The sequence below is a fragment of the Salvia miltiorrhiza genome, chromosome 7, assembly GCF_028751815.1.
Source record: "Salvia miltiorrhiza cultivar Shanhuang (shh) chromosome 7, IMPLAD_Smil_shh, whole genome shotgun sequence".
Classification (NCBI taxonomy): domain Eukaryota; kingdom Viridiplantae; phylum Streptophyta; class Magnoliopsida; order Lamiales; family Lamiaceae; genus Salvia; species Salvia miltiorrhiza.
In genome coordinates this window covers 1199689-1217675 of record NC_080393.1, presented here as the reverse complement: position 1 = coordinate 1217675, position 17987 = coordinate 1199689, and the positions used below count along the sequence as shown (strand labels likewise).

Below are 17987 nucleotides of genomic sequence, written 5' to 3'. Positions count from 1 at the left end.
CCAGCAACTCGTGCGTTTCTCTGGCCTTGCCTTTTTTGTTTGGTTTTTTCGTTTTGATTACTCTTTTTTCTTTATCGGTTTTTTCTCTCTGAATTTTCGCGGTAAAGGTTTTTTATGAAGCTCGACCATTTAGCATCTCTGAGCTATCGATGGGTCGTTGATTTTTTCTTTTTCCCTTTTTTTTTTATCTTTCAATAAAATTCTAGCATCAGTAACTGTCTGTTATACAATATTGTGTTTGGGAGCAATATGTCATGTGAAAGTGAATAATGCACAAGAAGTGACGTTTGAGGAGTTTCGACCCATTCCTTATCAGTTTTCATCATCAGATATACAATAATTCTATTATTTTTTTTGACTATTAAGATGAGCAAAATATCGAATATTACAGACAATTACATTCCATTGTCTGACCAAAAAAAAAAAAAATTACATTCCATTGATTTATTCGTGACAAGCATATATTCAAATTAACAAAAGTACGTACCTTGAAGTATTTGTTAGAAAGTGAAAAAGAAAATTAATAACAAATATAATTAATTAAATATGGCCCATATGGGCCATCTATATTGCCTCAAGACACTTCTCCTATTTGAAACATAATAGATTCAAATAAAAATATTAGAACAATAATTATTGAGTGGATTTTGAAAATAGCCACTTTGATATAGTAAACTTAAAAATTGTCCACTAAAATAAAAACATAAAAAAATGGCCACTGTTACCAAAATACCCTTCCACATTAAAAATTAAAAAAATGTCCACTTTACATCACCCCTTTAAAAAATCCCGCAATTCACAACCAGTGTGAATTCACAACCAAAATTTTTTGGTTGTGAATTCACACTGGTTGTGAATTGAGAATTCACAATCAGTCGAATTCACAATCAGAATTTTTTGTTTGTGAATTCACAACTAGTCGAATTCACAGCCAAAATTTAATTCACAACCAGTCGAATTCACAACCAAAATTTAATTCACAGCTAGAATTTTTTGGTTGTGAATTCACAACCAAACGAATTCACAACCAAAATTTAATTCACAACCAGATTTATGTTGGTTGTGAATTCACAATCAGTCGAATTCACAACCTGAATTTAATTCACAATTAGAATTTATTTTGATTGTGAATTCAAGTAGTTGTGAATTTGAGTTTTTAAAGTTTGAATTCACAATTAAAACTGTAATTTATTTTGATTGTGAATTTATAGATTTGTTTGTAAATTTAAGAATATTAAGTTGTGAATTCATCGAGCTAGTTGTGAATTCATAAATGTATTCTTAAATCTAGTTGTGAATTCATAAATGTGGTCGTGAATTCAAGAACATTAAATTGTGAATTCATAAATTTAGTTGTGAATTTAAGAACATTAAAAAAATTGTTGTACAACACCAAAATACAACAACTCAATCTACCATCAAAATACATCAATTCCTCTAAATGAACAATCAAAATATAACAAAATATTATCCGAATCAATTCAATCTACAATCAAAATTATTCAAAATACAACAATTCCCCAAAATCAAAATACAACAATTCCCCAAAATTATTCAAAATACAACAATTCCCCAACAATTCCCCAAAATTCAACCTCCTCGTAGATCGGGGTGTAGCGGTGCGGCGGCACCGAGATTTTGCAGAACTGGATCTGTCCGTCGGAGATTTCGTGCGCCTTCAGAGGCCGGAAGTTCGGCTTCTGTGCGAATAGGACCGTAGGCTTCTGCGGCGCTGCGGCTGCGGCTTCGATATCCATGGCGACGGGAGTGAAGGCGGAAGCGGCGGCGGCGGCGACGCTTTGGAAAGGGAAAGCCGGCGGAGGAGGAGGAGCGACGGCCAGCACCTTGTCCTCGCCTTCGATTGCCGCCGCCATCTGCTTCAGTGCTTCGAAATTGATCGAGGAATTAGGGCACCGAAATTGGGGGAAAATCGAGTACCTTTTTATTGGAGGCGGAGGCGGTGGCCGGCGATTGTGCAGCGGCGGCGAGGACGAGAACAGCAGTGCAGCGGTGGTGGTGGGGGGCAACTGGTGCAGCGGTGGTGGTGGGGGGTAGACGAGAAGGAGAGGAAGAGAGAGATGAGAGAAAGAGAGAAAATGAGTGGCCATTTTTTTAAATTTTTAAGTGGGGGGTAATTTTGTACTTTTACACAAAAACTGGCCATATTTTTATGTTTTTATTTCATAGGCTAGATTTTAATTTTACAATATGAAATAGGCTAGATTCATATATTGACACATAATTATTCTAGGACGAAAACTAAAACCACTCATTTAATTAAATTATGTGTGAGGAATACTCAACTTTGTAATGACATGTACAGAAATACCTATATCTAAGCGAAGAGACAAAAATACCTATGAAATATGACAATTTTTACATAGAAATCGGTGATCGTCTGTTCGAACTCAGGGTTCGTTTGGTACACGGTATGAGATAAGATGGGATATGTTTGATTGATATATATACTATCTTTTATTATATGATATATTAATATCATGTTTGATAGAATGCATTAAAATATCTGTAAAATATAATATGTTGTTCGGTATGATGTATTAAGATTATTTAAAATTAATAATAGTTATAATTAAGATTTGTATTACGTATACAGGTATACTATCTATAAATCTCCCAAATCAGTATAATATTTTTGGACTTTTCATTTATAAAGAGCCGTGTGTTTCGTATTACTTCTTAATAAGTATATTATACATTATCGATAGCTGATAGCTGATAATTTTACCTACTAGCACATTAGCATATAGATGAGCTACGTTGTTATGTCCAAATATATATGTGGCCTAAGATGTATATTATAAAGGAACCACTTTTAATAAAAATTTAAAGAAATTATAATTATAAAAATGTGTAAAAACAATTAGCCATTGTTACTAAAGTATTCTTCTATGCATGGTTAATACAAACCTACAAAAAGCATATGTGAAATAGTACTAGTGTAACACTATATTTTTAATTGTTACACGATTTCACTAATATCTATGAACTAACGTTTTTGTCAATTTCAGGTCCTTTTTTTTCGTTTTTAAAACAAAATTCAATTTCATTAAAGAGTTTTGTATAAAAATGGCTATTTATTATTATTATTATTATTATTATTATTATTATTATTATTATTATTATTATTATTAAACTGAAAAGGAAAATAATAAAATTGAGGGATATGATTAGAATGTGATGGTCGTCACGTGAAGAAACATGTTTCCAGTTCTTGGTCTACTCATTCGTTTTGGGGATATGCTTATATGTGTAACGCTTATATATATAATGTCGGGTATATATAGATAAATATCATAATATAAATGATGATATATTAATCTTTTCATGAAAATATTTTTTGGGCATCATTGACGTCTAGTTTATTTTAATACTACTATTTTTTTTTGTTTTTTTGTTTCTATACATATTTAGATACCTATACTTATTGGCATAATTAATTAATTGTATAAAACATATAAAATCAATAAAAGCTTTTAGTTGTTTTTTTGTCAATAAAAGCTTAGTTGTTTTAGGGGGAGGGGATATAATTTGGAAAAAATATGTACGTAAATATCACTTCAAACCTCAAACTATTTTTGCATTATTCTGAACTATCAAAAATATTTTTTAAAACGTTGAACTATTAATTTTGTATCGATTACCATTCGTCCATTTCTGTGGCTCCAAAATTTGACGTGGATCGCCAGATGCTATAATATATTTAGCATTTTTTTAAAAAATCTATATTGTACAAAACGATGTTATTATACGTCTTACTAACTGAAAATTCAGAGCGTGAAAAATGAATAAAGGGTATAACTGATACGAAACTGATCATTCGTGATATAATTGATAGTGCAAAAATAGTTTGGAATTTAAAATAATAATAATGTAGATATATAATTAAGATCTAAATAACTTTATTTTTTTTTCCTTTTAAAAAAAGGAAGGTAACTAAAGTCAATTTTTACTAGTAAATAAATACTACTAATTAAATGGAACCGTAACACATGTCACATCCATGGGACCATAAGCGACATTGAATAAAACCAGTCATGAATTCATCTGCAATTCCTACCCTACAAATATGGCTTCTATTCGGACCAAAGGCAAAAATGAAAATAGTAGAAATTTAAAAGACATCGTTATGTGTGATTTGTTTTTCAAAATTTTATCTTTTTCTCAAAAAGAACAAATAATCGTCACTTCCATTCTTCTTGTTTCTTTTATGAAAAACGAATATTATCTAAAGTGATTACAAACTTTTTACTAAATATATTCTTTATGCATCATGCATTTTTTAACACCTTCCTTTTACTAAATCCACAATCGCTATTAAAGTATGAATTGGATAAAATAAAACGTGATATGTAGTACTTAATTTTGGAGCTGAGATTTGAACATCTATCTCATCCAACTTCTTGATTGATGGTTTTTGAAGTCAATTATCTGAATTGTCCTTTTGTGTCAGTAATTTCGACGAGCGATCAATTATACCGAGAATTGGTGCAACGACGTTAGAGCTTTTCAACGATTCAATTACACCGGGTATTCGAACTCGGTTCGAGCTCGATTCGAGCTTTATTTTTGTTGATCGAACTCGGCTCCTCACCTAATTACCGAGCTCGACTCGTTTAAGGCTACAGCTCGTGCACCAATTCGATTGAAGGTTTGTGACCAGGCTCGTAGACATTTCCGCGAACAATCGAATCCGCGAATATGTTCGTAAGCTCAACAAATCGAGTGCTGGCAGACTCGAGCTTGAAATTAGGCTCGATCTCGTACTATCGAATCGAGTTTCGAATAAGACTTTTTGAGCCGAATCTCGAATAACTTGCGAGTAGCTATCTCTGTTCATCTAGAGCCACAGCTGCCTTCGGCTTCGGATTAAAATTTGTTTTACAATGATAAACAAATTTAATGGTAACACGTTTAAAGTGTATGGAACATTAGGCACCGAAATAGAGTGAAAAAGACCTTGTGTGTTGGTATTGGAAATAAATATTTGAATTTTTTTTACTATAAAGTTGTGCATTTAATATTAGTTGTTGATGTCGTATCTCTAAGAAAGCTTCACATGAATAGAGTGGCGAGATGGAAAAGTCCCAAATTCTGAAAGGAACACCAAACTGCAAAGGAATTAATGCTGCTCGTGTGCGTTGGTTATTTTTTGCAGACAAATTTTTTGGCTCTCTCTCTCTCTCCACCTTTTTCAAAGCTATAGCCATAGATACTCTCACATCTTTTTAGTTATTTGTTTTTTACCTCATTTCTCATCTTTCACCTCTTGTGTTTCAATGGTTTTTACTCTCTCCTTCGCACAGAAAATAAGAAGAAAGTGTAAATCGGATAGAAGTGATAAAGTTCGTAATTTTTATGAGTTAAATATTAAGTATCTTTTATAAAAATAAGTCATTTTTAATGCATGAGAACAATTCAAAATGAAAAGAAAAAAAAATCATCTTTAATGGGACTGATGGATATAATTTTATCAAATTATCAATCATAATGTGCATTTTGTTTAGGGTTGAGTAAAATTCAAGACTCGAATTTTGGAGAATTTATTAAAAATGATTTAAATTTTATTGAGAGCAAGATATGCATTTTGTTTAGGGTTAAGTATAGTTTAGGGTTGGTTTTCATCACGCCCACCAACTAGCTCTTCCCTGAATTTCGAGTCTCGTTAATATTACTTTTTTTTTTACCGATTTCAATGAAGTCGAACTATAATTTCTTTGATTTTTTTCTTCAACTAATCAATTTTTGTCACATGTCACATGTCAAGAAGGAGACCACATGGTCTTTGTTTATGTTGGCAGCCAATTATGGACAGTTATTTTTCAATTAACAAAAGCCACTTTATTATTTTCTTTTTTAATTATGCAATTCAATGTGACATATCGACTAGCCCCAATATTAATCATTCTTATTAATGGTCTAATACTATCAATATCGGCAACCATATATACTCGCACGTGGTCGATTGCCATCTAAATTTAAAAATTTATACAAAAAATGGAAAAAGAAATATGAAACGTTTGATTTTTGTGGTCGCCACAAAGAAAATGAAACCAAGCAAGGTCTATTCTCTCTTCTTCTTTCTATTAATAGGGTGGAGACATATATGATTATCTAATAATGTTGGTTATTCCAATTTTATTTAGATATATAGATAAAATAACTATTTCTTTGACGTAATATATTAAAAAACAACAAACAAAATACTAAAATTTGTGTTTTTTCATTCTCTATAAAGAGAGACCAATTTTTCTATATTTTTCACATGCGTTAAAATTATCTCATTTTCTACATGTAGTATTTTTCTATCACAAAAACTCATGTAAAACCGGTTTCACATGAGACCACCTGCTTTTCTATAGACCAAGACAATCATTTTTTCCACAATTTTTAAAATTAAGTTAGGAGAAAAAAAATAATGTATAAATAAAAGAAAGAAATTAGTCAATACCGAAAATGTTGGATAATTGAAGTCTTAAGTAATTGCTTATACAGCAGTAACGGGTTAATGTCTAAGGTCAAAGGCTTTGGGTTCAAGTCCTCTGTGACGCTTGTCTTTAAATTTTTTTTATTTAATATTGTCAATTTATTAAAAAAAAAAAGTAGTTGTTGATAAAGATAGTGTATAGATATTTTGCTTATACTTTTAAAAGCCATCTAAACTAAATGAATTCAAATAGTTATTGAATAGATGTGACAGATGAGTGGAATTGAATTTTCCTCAGCTATTTTTAGGCCTGAGGTATGATGCCAACAACATGTTCCTAAATTAGATCAATGTAGCCCAGCCGAAATTGCCAAATGTACAGTTAAAAAAAGGTATTCAAATTTAAGAATTCAATAGTTCAATAAATGTGAGATATTAATAAATGTAAGCACATTGTGAGGCTCACATCCTAAGCTTATAGTAAATTATAACAATAGTAGTAGCATTTCATGTTTTGCTCTAACATCATAATTCTTCAAATTGATACTAGAAAAATTAATGATCATTAAACTATAGTATTAATTTTTATGAAAAGTAAACGACAAGACTTATTGTAAAGTGTAAATTATCTTTCGTAATGTTTTGCCAAAGCACGAGCTACATTATTAGCACGTGATAAATATGTGACATAAATCAGACAAGATCTTGCTTCGTAATGTCTTTCACCTAAGGCTGACCCTAAAATTATTGGGCTGAAATTCAATTGTGGGCTTTTATTAATTTCTACTCAAATCCATATCTATTTCTTGAATATGTAAAAGTGGTAAACTTGATCTATTTTGGGTTAAAAAAAATACACGAATTATACAAAATCCTGAGTTTTAACTAAATTTATTTTTTGTCAAAAAGTACATAATTTTTTTCTTCTTAAATTTAACTTGAGTTTAAAGTTCTCTGACCAATAATTTGATTCTCTGGAGTCCGATGAGAAATTTAAAGGTACCGTTGGAAATATCTTGATGATAGCTTTCTAACTATATTTATATTGTTGAATTTTGGTCATTGAAAGTCATCGAAAAATGATCACATGAAAATTAATGTCGTGAAACTCTATATTTTTTCTTTTTCTTCGACTATTTTCTGTGACCAAAACCCAATAATATGAGTATCATTAGAAAACTATCGTCAAGATGTTTCCAACGATACATTCAGATTTTTTTTATTGAATTTCAAATTATTAAGTTATTGATCAATAAACTTTTGAAGTCGGACCAAATTTTAAAAATAAAAATTTAAATATAATTCGTTTATTTATAAAGGGTGTCCTTTTGCATCTTGCTCTAGAATTTTCATGCTCAATATAATCTGTGGATTTTTTTAGAAGCTTCACAAAAGGTTAAATAAATCAATACCACCAAAATCGGATGGCCAATAATCTCCCACATGGCAAATGCCCTCAAATAAATCCAAACAATTATGAATTTATTTTAGGCCTTACCAACCATTGACCTAAGCAATCGAGTGAGCCAGTTGTTTCTCAAAATTTTCGACTCCCATGGCGATTGAGGTATGGTTAGTTTAATTATTTAGTTTTAATAATAATAAAAAAAACCCATTTATTTTTGTTTGAAATATTAGTAGAATTTCAAGAATATTAATTTTGGTGTTATATATAATATAGGCATGGTTTATGCAAGAAAATGATGATGATCAAAGGCTCCCGCATCAAAAGGACCCGCCCGAATACGTTTCGTCGGGTCAGTTGGCGGATCTTGGAGTTCTCTACTGGAATTTGGATCCGGATCGGTATGAGAATGACCCGGAACTGAACAAGATCAGGCAAGAGAGGGGATATAGTTATATGGTAATTTATTATCATAAAACTTTGGTTTTATTTTGAACAAATAAATCAAGTTGGTTTCATTGAGGCTACATTTGGTAGTTTGGCTATCTTCTTTAGAATAAGTAGTTTCAGTTGTTAGCAATTTTACATTTTTTCCCCCTGATTATTATTACATAGAAAAAAAAAATTGTGTTGATGGGACGAAGTTTGAGATAATTGTAATATGAAATTATAAAATACGCAATGGGCAAATCCAAGATTTGCCGATTGGGGGTTGAACTCGTTGAAGTATGGAACTTGAAGGTATTGCATGCTGGTTTGGGGGTGGTAGCCCTCGAGTCAATATTTGGGGTAGTTCATATACAGTTCATTTTTATATTCAAATGGAATCTTAATGAACTTAGGATTAAAATTCGATCACATACGATAGGAAATATTGTTCTCTTTCTATTGATTTTGTAACCGATACATTCAGAACATAATAAACTATTTCTATATGTTTTTTTTAAAATACTAATCTATCTTCTACGAAAATAAACTAATTTTTATTACTATGTTGGAAGATTTTTTCTTTGTTTCTGAAAGCTGGGTTGAGTTATCAACTGGACTACGTAGATATTAGGCTAAATATATTTAATATATATAGGAGAAATCCAAGCCCAAAATCGGCCCAAACAACTATATGATTGAGTTGGAAATACAGCTACATTCGAGTATGGTATTCGTTAGACAGTCTGACACGAGTTTTTTTGTTCGTTGTCGAAGGATATGCTTGATTTGTGTCCCGAGAAGGTGGAGAACTACGAGGAGAAGCTCAAGAATTTTTACACAGAGCACATACATGGTGATGAGGAGATACGTTATTGTCTGAAAGGGAGTGGCTACTTTGATGTGAGGGATAAGGATGACCGTTGGATTCGCATCTTGATCAAGCCTGGTGATCTCATTGTTTTACCTGCTGGGATTTACCATCGTTTTACTCTTGATACTTCAAACTATATTAAGGTATGTCACCTAAGTTTTCTCATTTTTGGATGAAAAAATTGTGGTTTTTATAAAAAAATAGTAGTAGGTTATACAAATTATGCTTTTAGATTTCTCATTTACTAATTGTACATTGATTGTAGTTGATGAGATTGTTTGTGGGAGAGCCCGTGTGGACGCCGTTCAATAGACCGCAGGGGAATCATCCCGCGAGGAAGGGATATGTTAAGTCCATGCTTGGAATGCCGCTTGAAGCTTATTGAGTGACGATCTCATCGAGAAGGCCTAGTTCAAGCGATAAAGTTGAGACATCGATCACTCTATCTTCTAAAATGTCATTAGTTCAACTGTTCAAGTCTCATCAGCGACATGTGAATTGTATTTTGCTTGAATATTAAGTTTTATTTGTATTTATTTGGATATTTGGTCTTATCCCATGAAATCATGAAATCTTATTATTAATCTAGTCGTTGGTAAATATAGTTACTATGGTCATAGCAATGTTGGTGTTAAAGTTGTAGTTTATTATGGCAATAATATAATGTACTCAAATATTAAAAGTAAAACATGTTTTGAATGAAATAATTATAAATTATACAAATTGATTTGCTGCCCTGTGTGGATTGATCCTTTTGATAATAAAAAATGTTGAATAAGTATACGCGTGTTGACTCAGCAGTAAAGTGGTGAATATCTAAAATAAAAAAAACTCGAGTTTCAATTTATCGTGATGTAGTCATTAAATTCACTTATTTAATTATTAATTTATTAAAAAATACTTAATATTGTGTGTGTATTGACGTAGCAGTAAAGTCAAAGTTCTTAGGTTCGAGTTCACCATGATAAAATTTCTAATTTTTTTATTTAATTATTAATTTATCAAAAATAAATCCTAAACATTTTTATTTAGTTTGAAAAAAAACAGCAGGTACCATGCCACAAAATCATTGACCATTGAAAAATCATTTCAAATCAAACAATAAATCACAATTCATCGAAAATTCCTATCATCCACCCATTCACATTGATTTCGTAATCGAATTTGATCTTCCTTCTTGAAATGACCGAAACACCCCCACTGATTTTCCACCGTTCAATTAACCTAGACACAAAAATGTTTTAAGTCGAGGGGTATTTTAGTCCTTATAGCAGGAATGTGAAAATATAAATCCCCAATTAAGACAGTATTTTCCAAATTTTGGCGTTTCTTCAAAGCTGAATTCCGCTACTGAAAGGGTTTGAGAATATGGGCTCTCTAAGCAAGGTATGAAATTTCTTTAATTGCAACTCTTCTTGATTCAAAAGCTGTGATTTTTTGCGGGTTTTGATTGTTATCGATACTTAATTTTGTATAATTGCAATTTTTATTTGCTCAGATGATCGTAAAGCCTCTTTTTTTTTCTGGTTTTTTTGGATGATGCTATCAGATTATAGTTGGTTGCATTAAAACTGCGATAATAGGAGGATCTGATTATGTGTAAAGCTCGATCAAGTGTGCTACCTTATCTTTGATTGTATTTTTGTTGGTTTGCTTCTCAAACTTTGATTTCGTTATATGATTACCTTATGAGAGTGGGGATATGTTATGTTAGATTCTTGTGGAAGCTGAACTTTGATAATATATCAATCAAGCTTATGTTTTTTTGTCATTCATTTTGTTGCTTAACAGAATATGGCATTGAATTAATTAATTATTTTGTGCTAAGAGAAGTAATCAGTTGGTAGATTTAAAAAGATTACACAGGGAGAAACTTGTCCCTGAGTAGAAAGAAGATTCTGAACCAAGCTTACAAAAATATGAATTAGAGAATGATAAATTCGCCAATCCAATCCATGATCTCGATCGAACATTTGTAACTTATTTCTGCAGCTACTTTTGAAGTATTTGCTGCAATTTCTGCAACTGCGCCTGGAATATCATTTTCTGGCAGTAGTTAGTAGTTACCTCCCTTTTTGTCCCGTGTGCTAGCATTCAGTTTCCTGGTTTTTCTTGATCTGTTGGCTGTTTCTAGTAACATACGTTGTTGGCTTGGTCTTTGGGAGGACTAGCGAATATATATGCTTGAATCGATGTCACAAAGAGTAGAGAAATTAAACCTTTAATACACAGTCTACTTGTGCATGAAAAAAGCAAGAAGTTTCGTTAAGTTTTGAAACCATGTTTTTTGTTTCGGTTGTATATATTCAATTGTAATGCAATGAGAACAGCATATCCTAATTAGCTTCTGGTGTTATGCATAAACATTTTCCCTTTTTACATACAGTTCCTGCTTAATGAAAGAATAGCTCACCTAGTTTGTTTCTCTAATGCTTTGCACCAAAAGAGTAAAAATTACAGAGTCGCTCCAAGTATGCTCACCTACCTAATATTTTATTTGATGCAGGATCCGAGGGAGGAGGTTATTCAGGCGTGGTACATGGATGACAGTGATGAAGACCAGAGGCTTCCTCATCACAGAAACCCGCAAGAATTTGTGTCCTTTGAGAAACTTGATGGTATTCGGTCTTTTCATTTCCCACTATATAGTCAAATTCGCAATCATTTTTCACTTATAACTTAGGTTCAACAACTTTCATGCGTGGCGGCCTTGTTCTCCCAGAGCTCTTCTAAAATCATAATTTGTCTTACCTAGTTCTTATCAAGTAGGTTTCATTGTTATAGCATAATTTTCGAGCTTAGTCTGTAGGCCATGCTTTCTATTTTACCCGTTTTCTCATTTTTTCAGCTTCTAAGATGAGTTGCCTTGTCATTTTTCAGAGCTAGGAGTGCTTAGCTGGAGGCTTGATGCTGACAAATATGAAACTGACCCAGAGTTGAAGAAAATTCGTGAAGAACGTGGATATTCTTATATGGTATCTTTAGTTCATAATCATTCTTACAAAGATAGTTACTTTCTCTCAATATTAGCATAACAAAATACAATTTGCTTAGGACTTTTGTGAAGTTTGCCCCGAAAAGCTTCCAAACTATGAAGAGAAAATCAAGAACTTTTACGAAGAACATCTTCACACTGATGAGGAGATCCGGTATTGTGTTGCTGGAAGCGGTAAGTTTTATGATGGACTCCAAGTTGGTGCTTACACTATGCTATTCGATGACCCCATTGCCTAATAATAAAAGTTTCTTCATCATGAAGGTTATTTTGATGTGCGTGATCGTGATGAAGCTTGGATCCGCATCTGGGTGAAGAAAGGGGCAATGATTGTTCTTCCAGCTGGAATTTATCACCGCTTTACACTTGATTCAGACAATTACATCAAGGTGGGTTCAAAATAGCATGCATTTACTGTAATATTCGGCATTTGTTTCACATCATTACGGAACATGGGCATCTCTTGAACGTAAAATCTGTGCGTGCAGGCGATGAGGCTATTTGTTGGTGATCCTGTATGGACCCCTTTCAATCGCCCTCACGATCATCTCCCTGCAAGGTGCGCGTTTTCCCTTATTTATCAGTGTATCCGCCCATCACAACAGGTGGTTCGACTCTTACCTTTTTTTATGCGCAGGCAAGAATATGTTGATAACTATGTGAAGAAGGCAGCAGTTGATGCTGCAGCTTGAAACCTGTCTGAAACTTGAATGTGTGGTTGCGTTGGCACGAGCATACTGGAATCGCTGCTTTCGTGTAATATAATGAGCTCGAAATAATATAGGAATCGCGAGGCTAAAATTTGTAATACGATGAATGCTTGAATGAATGATCCTAGGATATGGATGCTTTTGAACAATTGTTGTGTGTTTTGCAATATCTGGATAATGTAACGCTACATCATATGTCATGGTATTGTGTGTATCCTAGTATTTATTTAAGGCCACGTTTGATAGCATAGCTTATATTGAAGAAAAAAAATATGGATCTGGATCTGAACCCGAAATCCTGTGAATCTTATGGATTTGGATCCAAACGTAAGTAAGAAATATGAATCTGGATCTGAACCAAGTAGGATCTGGTCCAAATTCGGCCCATTACCATCCCTAGATTAGATGTTATCACAAAATTTTTGATAAAGATCAAGAACACAATGCAACTTCAAGTATTGCAACATCCAAACCAACAAAGATGTCGAGATGTTCTATTGTCTGATAAAATAGGAAACCAGAAAAAGAGACCTACGAAGGCAACATGGATTGCTATTTTAATCACAAGCCAGGAATGGGGAACTGAGTTGTCAGTGCCTCAACTCTTCTTTGAAGATCCGACACCCGGTCGGCCAATGGGAAGCCCGGAGACGTCACAAATTTCAAGAAATCTTGGAGCTTGGTGCCTGAAGCGGACTTCTTTGCTTCCAGAGTGATTTGCACGCCTTCGTGGATGAAGTCTGCGACTGAAACAAACTCGTTTTCACTGAAGCCTCGGGTGGTCATGGCAGGCGAACCTATGCGTATGCCGCCGGGCACTAGTGCACTTTTGTCACCTATACAGTGAAACAAGCGGAGTAAGTAAAGAAGAGATAATTGATACAAGAAATCGGAACTGTAGACACTCACCAGGTACCGAGTTTTTATTGAGAGTTATAGATGCCATGTCGAGAATTTTTTCCACTCTAGCGCCATCAATGCCCTATTCGAACAGCACATGTATTATATCAAATGCCCTAATGCTTGAACTAAAGGTGAGTGATTCGAGCGTGATTGATTGGAGAAGACGGTTAAGTAAAGAGGAAGGAAAAATAAAAACTAAAGGGTGAAGATGAAAGTTTTATGCTTACCAAGGGACGGAGATCCACAAGAACCAGATGGTTATCACTCCCTCCAGAGACCAGTTTGTATCCTAACTCCATTAATCGAGAAGCTAGAGCTCTACAATTCGAGACCACCTGTAGGTAGAAATATCAGTGTCAAAATGTGCACCTTTCACTTGCAATGATTGTAAATTTATTATTATGAAACTGTAAATGAACCAAGCTACTTGTGAACTATTCGGAGCTCAGCTCAATGAAAGTTTGTTAGCTAAACAAACCAAGCAAGCTTGAGCATGACAGTATTCGGCTCGTTAGCTCATGAACAAGCTCGTGAAGTGATTTAGCTTGAAAATATAAAATTATTAACTAAATACAATTATATTTCTCTCTATAACTAACAAAAATTGTAGTAAATTTCTACATACTTTTGTTTCTCGTTATAAACCAATAAATGTATTGTGGATAAAATAATCTATTTTTAGACAAAAATCATTAATAATTTAAACATATATCTAAATTTAGAAAGCTCATATGCGTTGGTAACTAAAGTTCGAGACTCGGCTTGATACTAAACAAACTAGGCTTGAGCGCATCGGTATTCGGCTCGGCTTGGTCTGATTACACCCATATATGAAAGTAACTCTGGATACATAGTACATACCTTGCTTTGATAAGCCTTGAATTCTGGAGATTTTGCATGCTTCAGACAAACAGCAAGCCCCCCAATCGTATGATTATGTGGACCTCCCTGTTTAAATTTGAAAGTGGATCAATAGACCAAAAAACAAATACATCTATCAAGAAAAAATTGATATTCAATAACGCAATGACGAGCAAAGCAGAGTCTATTCACAGACCTGCAATCCTGGAAAAACGGCATTGTTAATTGCAGTTTCTAGATCAATTCCCAGAACAGGTTCCTTCTTGAAAAAGATCATGCCACCTCGAGGACCCCTGAGAGACTAGAGAAACAGAAGCATACAATTAAACAGCAGCCTACTGGGGTAGAAGCAGAATCTCATAAAGCTCGTTGAAAGTCGTAAAGAGTGCACAGGTCAAGCTTGACAAGACAAGAATCAACATTAACCTTGTGTGTTGTTGTTGTTACAATGTCACAGAACTCAAAAGGATTAGCAACAACAGAAGCAGAAACAAGCCCACTTATATGAGCCATATCCATCATAAGAAAAGCACCCGCAGCATCTGCAATCTTCAAGGTGCATCAAGAAAAGTACTTAGATGTTAACGCAACCGAGAACACAAGAAGAGGTGATATAATAGAATACCCGAATTAGTTACGCGGGAAATTGTACCTTTCTCATGCGAGGATAGTCAAAATCTCGAGGATAAGCACTAGCACCTGCAATAATAAGTTTTGGACGGAAGAGGGCAGCTGTTTTCTCAAGCATATCATAGTCAACAAGGCCTGTGGAAACAAAGTTTCAAAGCTGTTGTTAAATATGTGAAAAGAGATCAACTAATGAAAGAAAATAAGGAGACCTGTAGTTTCATCCAATCGATATGGCATGGATTCGAAATATATAGAGGTTCCAGAAACCCGTCTCTTAGCAGTCATGAAACCATGCGACAAGTGTCCGCCGTGTGGTAAATCCAATCCCTGATGTCAATTCAAAACCATGAGAGTAATTTGTTAGCTCTAAATGAATCAAAACAGCAATGCAACGAGCCTGAAAGACAGAATTTTGTTTACCATTATACGGTCATGCGGGTTAAGAACAGCTGTGTAGACCTCAAAATTAGCAGGTGAACCAGACAACGGCTGGACATTCACACCCCATTTATTTCCATCCAGATTAAAAGCTGCGAGAGCCCTCTCTTGACAAAGAGTCTCAAGTTCATCAATGAACTCATTGCCACCATAATATCTGAAGCAAAAGATGATCTGATAAGTTGAATACTGGAAAATGCCAAAGTGTAATTTTGAACTTCCCTTCTGAGTTCTAACTTACCTTTTGCCAGGTAATCCCTCGGAGTACTTGTTAGTGAGGCAAGAACCAACTGCTTCCATCACAGCTCGAGAGGTGAAATTCTCTGAAGCAATAAGCTCCAAGCTTCTAAACTGACGATTCTTCTCTTTGTCAATAATGCTGCGAATCTCTGGATCAACTTCTTTCAAGCCATAGTCTGCAAAGGTGCTCCCAGCTCCTAATCATTAAAAAGGAGAACAATTTTGTTTGTTCAATCACTTAACAAAGCAGAACACATCATATGCAGATACATAGAGAATGGAAGGAAAAGGAAATATTCCATAGTATCCTGTGATGCAGAAGCTGCTAGATACAAACAATACCTCCAATTTCAGGTACAGGAACAGACGCAGAAGAGGGCGGCCTCCCAGTGACTAAGCTCCCTTCAAGTTGAGATGATCTGCAAGGCTTGAACGAACTCATTTTAACATGACTCGGGCTTCCAATGGTGCCCATCCAGTTTGAAGGAAATACTGATGTCTTGGTCCCAACAGGTTGTTGAATGGAATTCATGATTGCAGCAGATCCACCACAAACCTGCATGCTGGCTCTCTCCGACAGCAGTAGTAATAATTTTCCTATTTCAAATGAAATTCCATTAAGAACACAATTATTTCAAATGCCATAACAATTAAATTAAGTTAAGAAGCACCAATACGAATACGATACGGGGACAAACATACGTTAATTTCCCAAAAATCACAATACAAATACGTCAAACATTCACTTACACACATACCACTAACGTCTCAATCCTATCCATACCAATAACAATCAGCAAATTCTTTGCATATTCCAAATCCACTATTTCGAAAATAAGCTGCCGACGAGCTCAAAATCAGCACAAAACTATCAATATTAACAACTCAACGTTCAACTTTTGAAGCCAGCACTGTCAAAAACAGAAACGATAACTGAAGAAAAACAAATAAACACGTAAACAAATCCAAAAACATCAATCATCACGCTTCAGAGAAAACGTAAACTCCTAACCAAAAAAATACAATGAAAAATCCGGGGGAAAAAAAACTTACTGAATTATACACGCAGCAATATCGCGAAGCCTGATGATTTTGCGTCGATTTTCCTCTAATCGAGAATAATTGGGAAATGAGAAAACCTAGCTGCCCAGAAAAAGCGCGCGCCGCTTATTTCTTCTCCTTTTCCGATAGATATATTTACGCTGCTGCTCAACTTCTTCACTCCACATTCACAGTAGTTGTTGGGCTGGAGAGAAGTCATGGGCTTCTATAGAGTCGCTGGCAGATGGGCCGAGGCCGGAGGAAGATGGCTTTAATTATCACACTTTAAGTGTGGCCCAAAATAAGCTTAGCATCAAAACACGACTTAAAATTTACGGTTTATCTTAATATTAGACTTAAAGTAAATATTGCTCTCAAAAAAAAAAAAAGACTTAAAGTAAATATTGGTCTCCAAAATAAACAATTGTTTTGGGCTTTATTTTCATTTAATATATATATATATAGGCAATGATTTATGAGACTCTTTTGTTTGAAAACATTTTTATTATTCTTTATATTATATAATCGATATTAATTCAAATGTCATATGATAGTTAATAATTTAATTAATGCATTATTTTATTTAGAGTATATAAATAAAATAAAAAAGTATATATATATACATATATATATATGTGTGTGTGTGTGTGTGAAAATAAATAACAAGTTTGTTTATTTTAATAATTGAAAGTCCAAAAATACTAATGTACACAAAGAATGTTATTCAATTTTTATTTATTTTTTTGGGGGAGGGGAGGGGAGGGGGAGGTGGGATTTGAACCCTATACTTCACTGTTCGCACCCCTTGGTGTCCCCTGAGGACAAATAATGTTATTCAATTATTTTATACTTTAGTTTCATTTGTTAGGTACTTTGACATTGAGGCTTAACTATTGGTCAACAAATTATTGTTAATTTTAAAATATGTAACATGACTTTTTTTTCTTGATTTTAAAATATTTTTAATATATATATATATAATACTATATATTTGAAATAGTTTTGTTTGTTTTTATTTT

The 17987-nt window shown here is 33.7% G+C and overlaps 3 protein-coding genes across 10 annotated transcripts; 2 read left to right on the top strand and 1 right to left on the bottom strand.

The window, feature by feature from the left end:
• Positions 1–7763: 7763 nt before the first annotated feature.
• LOC130991385 (acireductone dioxygenase 1-like) lies at positions 7764–9734 on the top strand. The gene is made up of 4 exons (XM_057915571.1): positions 7764–8012; positions 8127–8309; positions 9054–9293; positions 9416–9734. The coding sequence occupies exons 1-4, from the start codon at positions 8001–8003 to the stop codon at positions 9533–9535; spliced, it is 555 nt and encodes a 184-aa protein (XP_057771554.1). The 5' UTR covers positions 7764–8000; the 3' UTR covers positions 9536–9734.
• A 476-nt stretch (positions 9735–10210) lies between these two features.
• On the top strand, positions 10211–13091 carry LOC130991384 (acireductone dioxygenase 2-like). 3 transcript variants are annotated; one of them, XM_057915569.1, is made up of 7 exons: positions 10211–10536; positions 11657–11768; positions 12031–12125; positions 12205–12319; positions 12410–12534; positions 12634–12704; positions 12783–13091. In XM_057915569.1, the coding sequence occupies exons 1-7, from the start codon at positions 10519–10521 to the stop codon at positions 12835–12837; spliced, it is 591 nt and encodes a 196-aa protein (XP_057771552.1). In that variant the 5' UTR covers positions 10211–10518; the 3' UTR covers positions 12838–13091. The 3 variants fall into 3 exon arrangements, with proteins under 3 accessions (XP_057771552.1, XP_057771551.1, XP_057771553.1); XM_057915568.1 differs by having other exon boundaries at positions 10380–10536; positions 12634–13091; XM_057915570.1 differs by lacking the exon at positions 12634–12704 and having other exon boundaries at positions 10380–10536; positions 12410–12561; positions 12751–13091.
• A 183-nt stretch (positions 13092–13274) lies between these two features.
• LOC130991382 (serine hydroxymethyltransferase 3, chloroplastic) lies at positions 13275–17225 on the bottom strand. 6 transcript variants are annotated; one of them, XM_057915563.1, is made up of 12 exons: positions 16981–17225; positions 16270–16524; positions 15929–16124; positions 15670–15844; positions 15459–15576; positions 15272–15384; positions 15046–15168; positions 14816–14920; positions 14620–14706; positions 13986–14093; positions 13765–13837; positions 13275–13691 (listed from the first exon to the last, which is right to left on the bottom strand). In XM_057915563.1, the coding sequence occupies exons 2-12, from the start codon at positions 16487–16489 to the stop codon at positions 13417–13419; spliced, it is 1593 nt and encodes a 530-aa protein (XP_057771546.1). In that variant the 5' UTR covers positions 16490–16524; positions 16981–17225; the 3' UTR covers positions 13275–13416. The 6 variants fall into 6 exon arrangements, with proteins under 6 accessions (XP_057771546.1, XP_057771548.1, XP_057771545.1 ...); XM_057915565.1 differs by having other exon boundaries at positions 15929–16103; XM_057915562.1 differs by having other exon boundaries at positions 16270–16490; positions 16981–17129.
• Between the last annotated feature and the right edge of the window lie 762 nt (positions 17226–17987).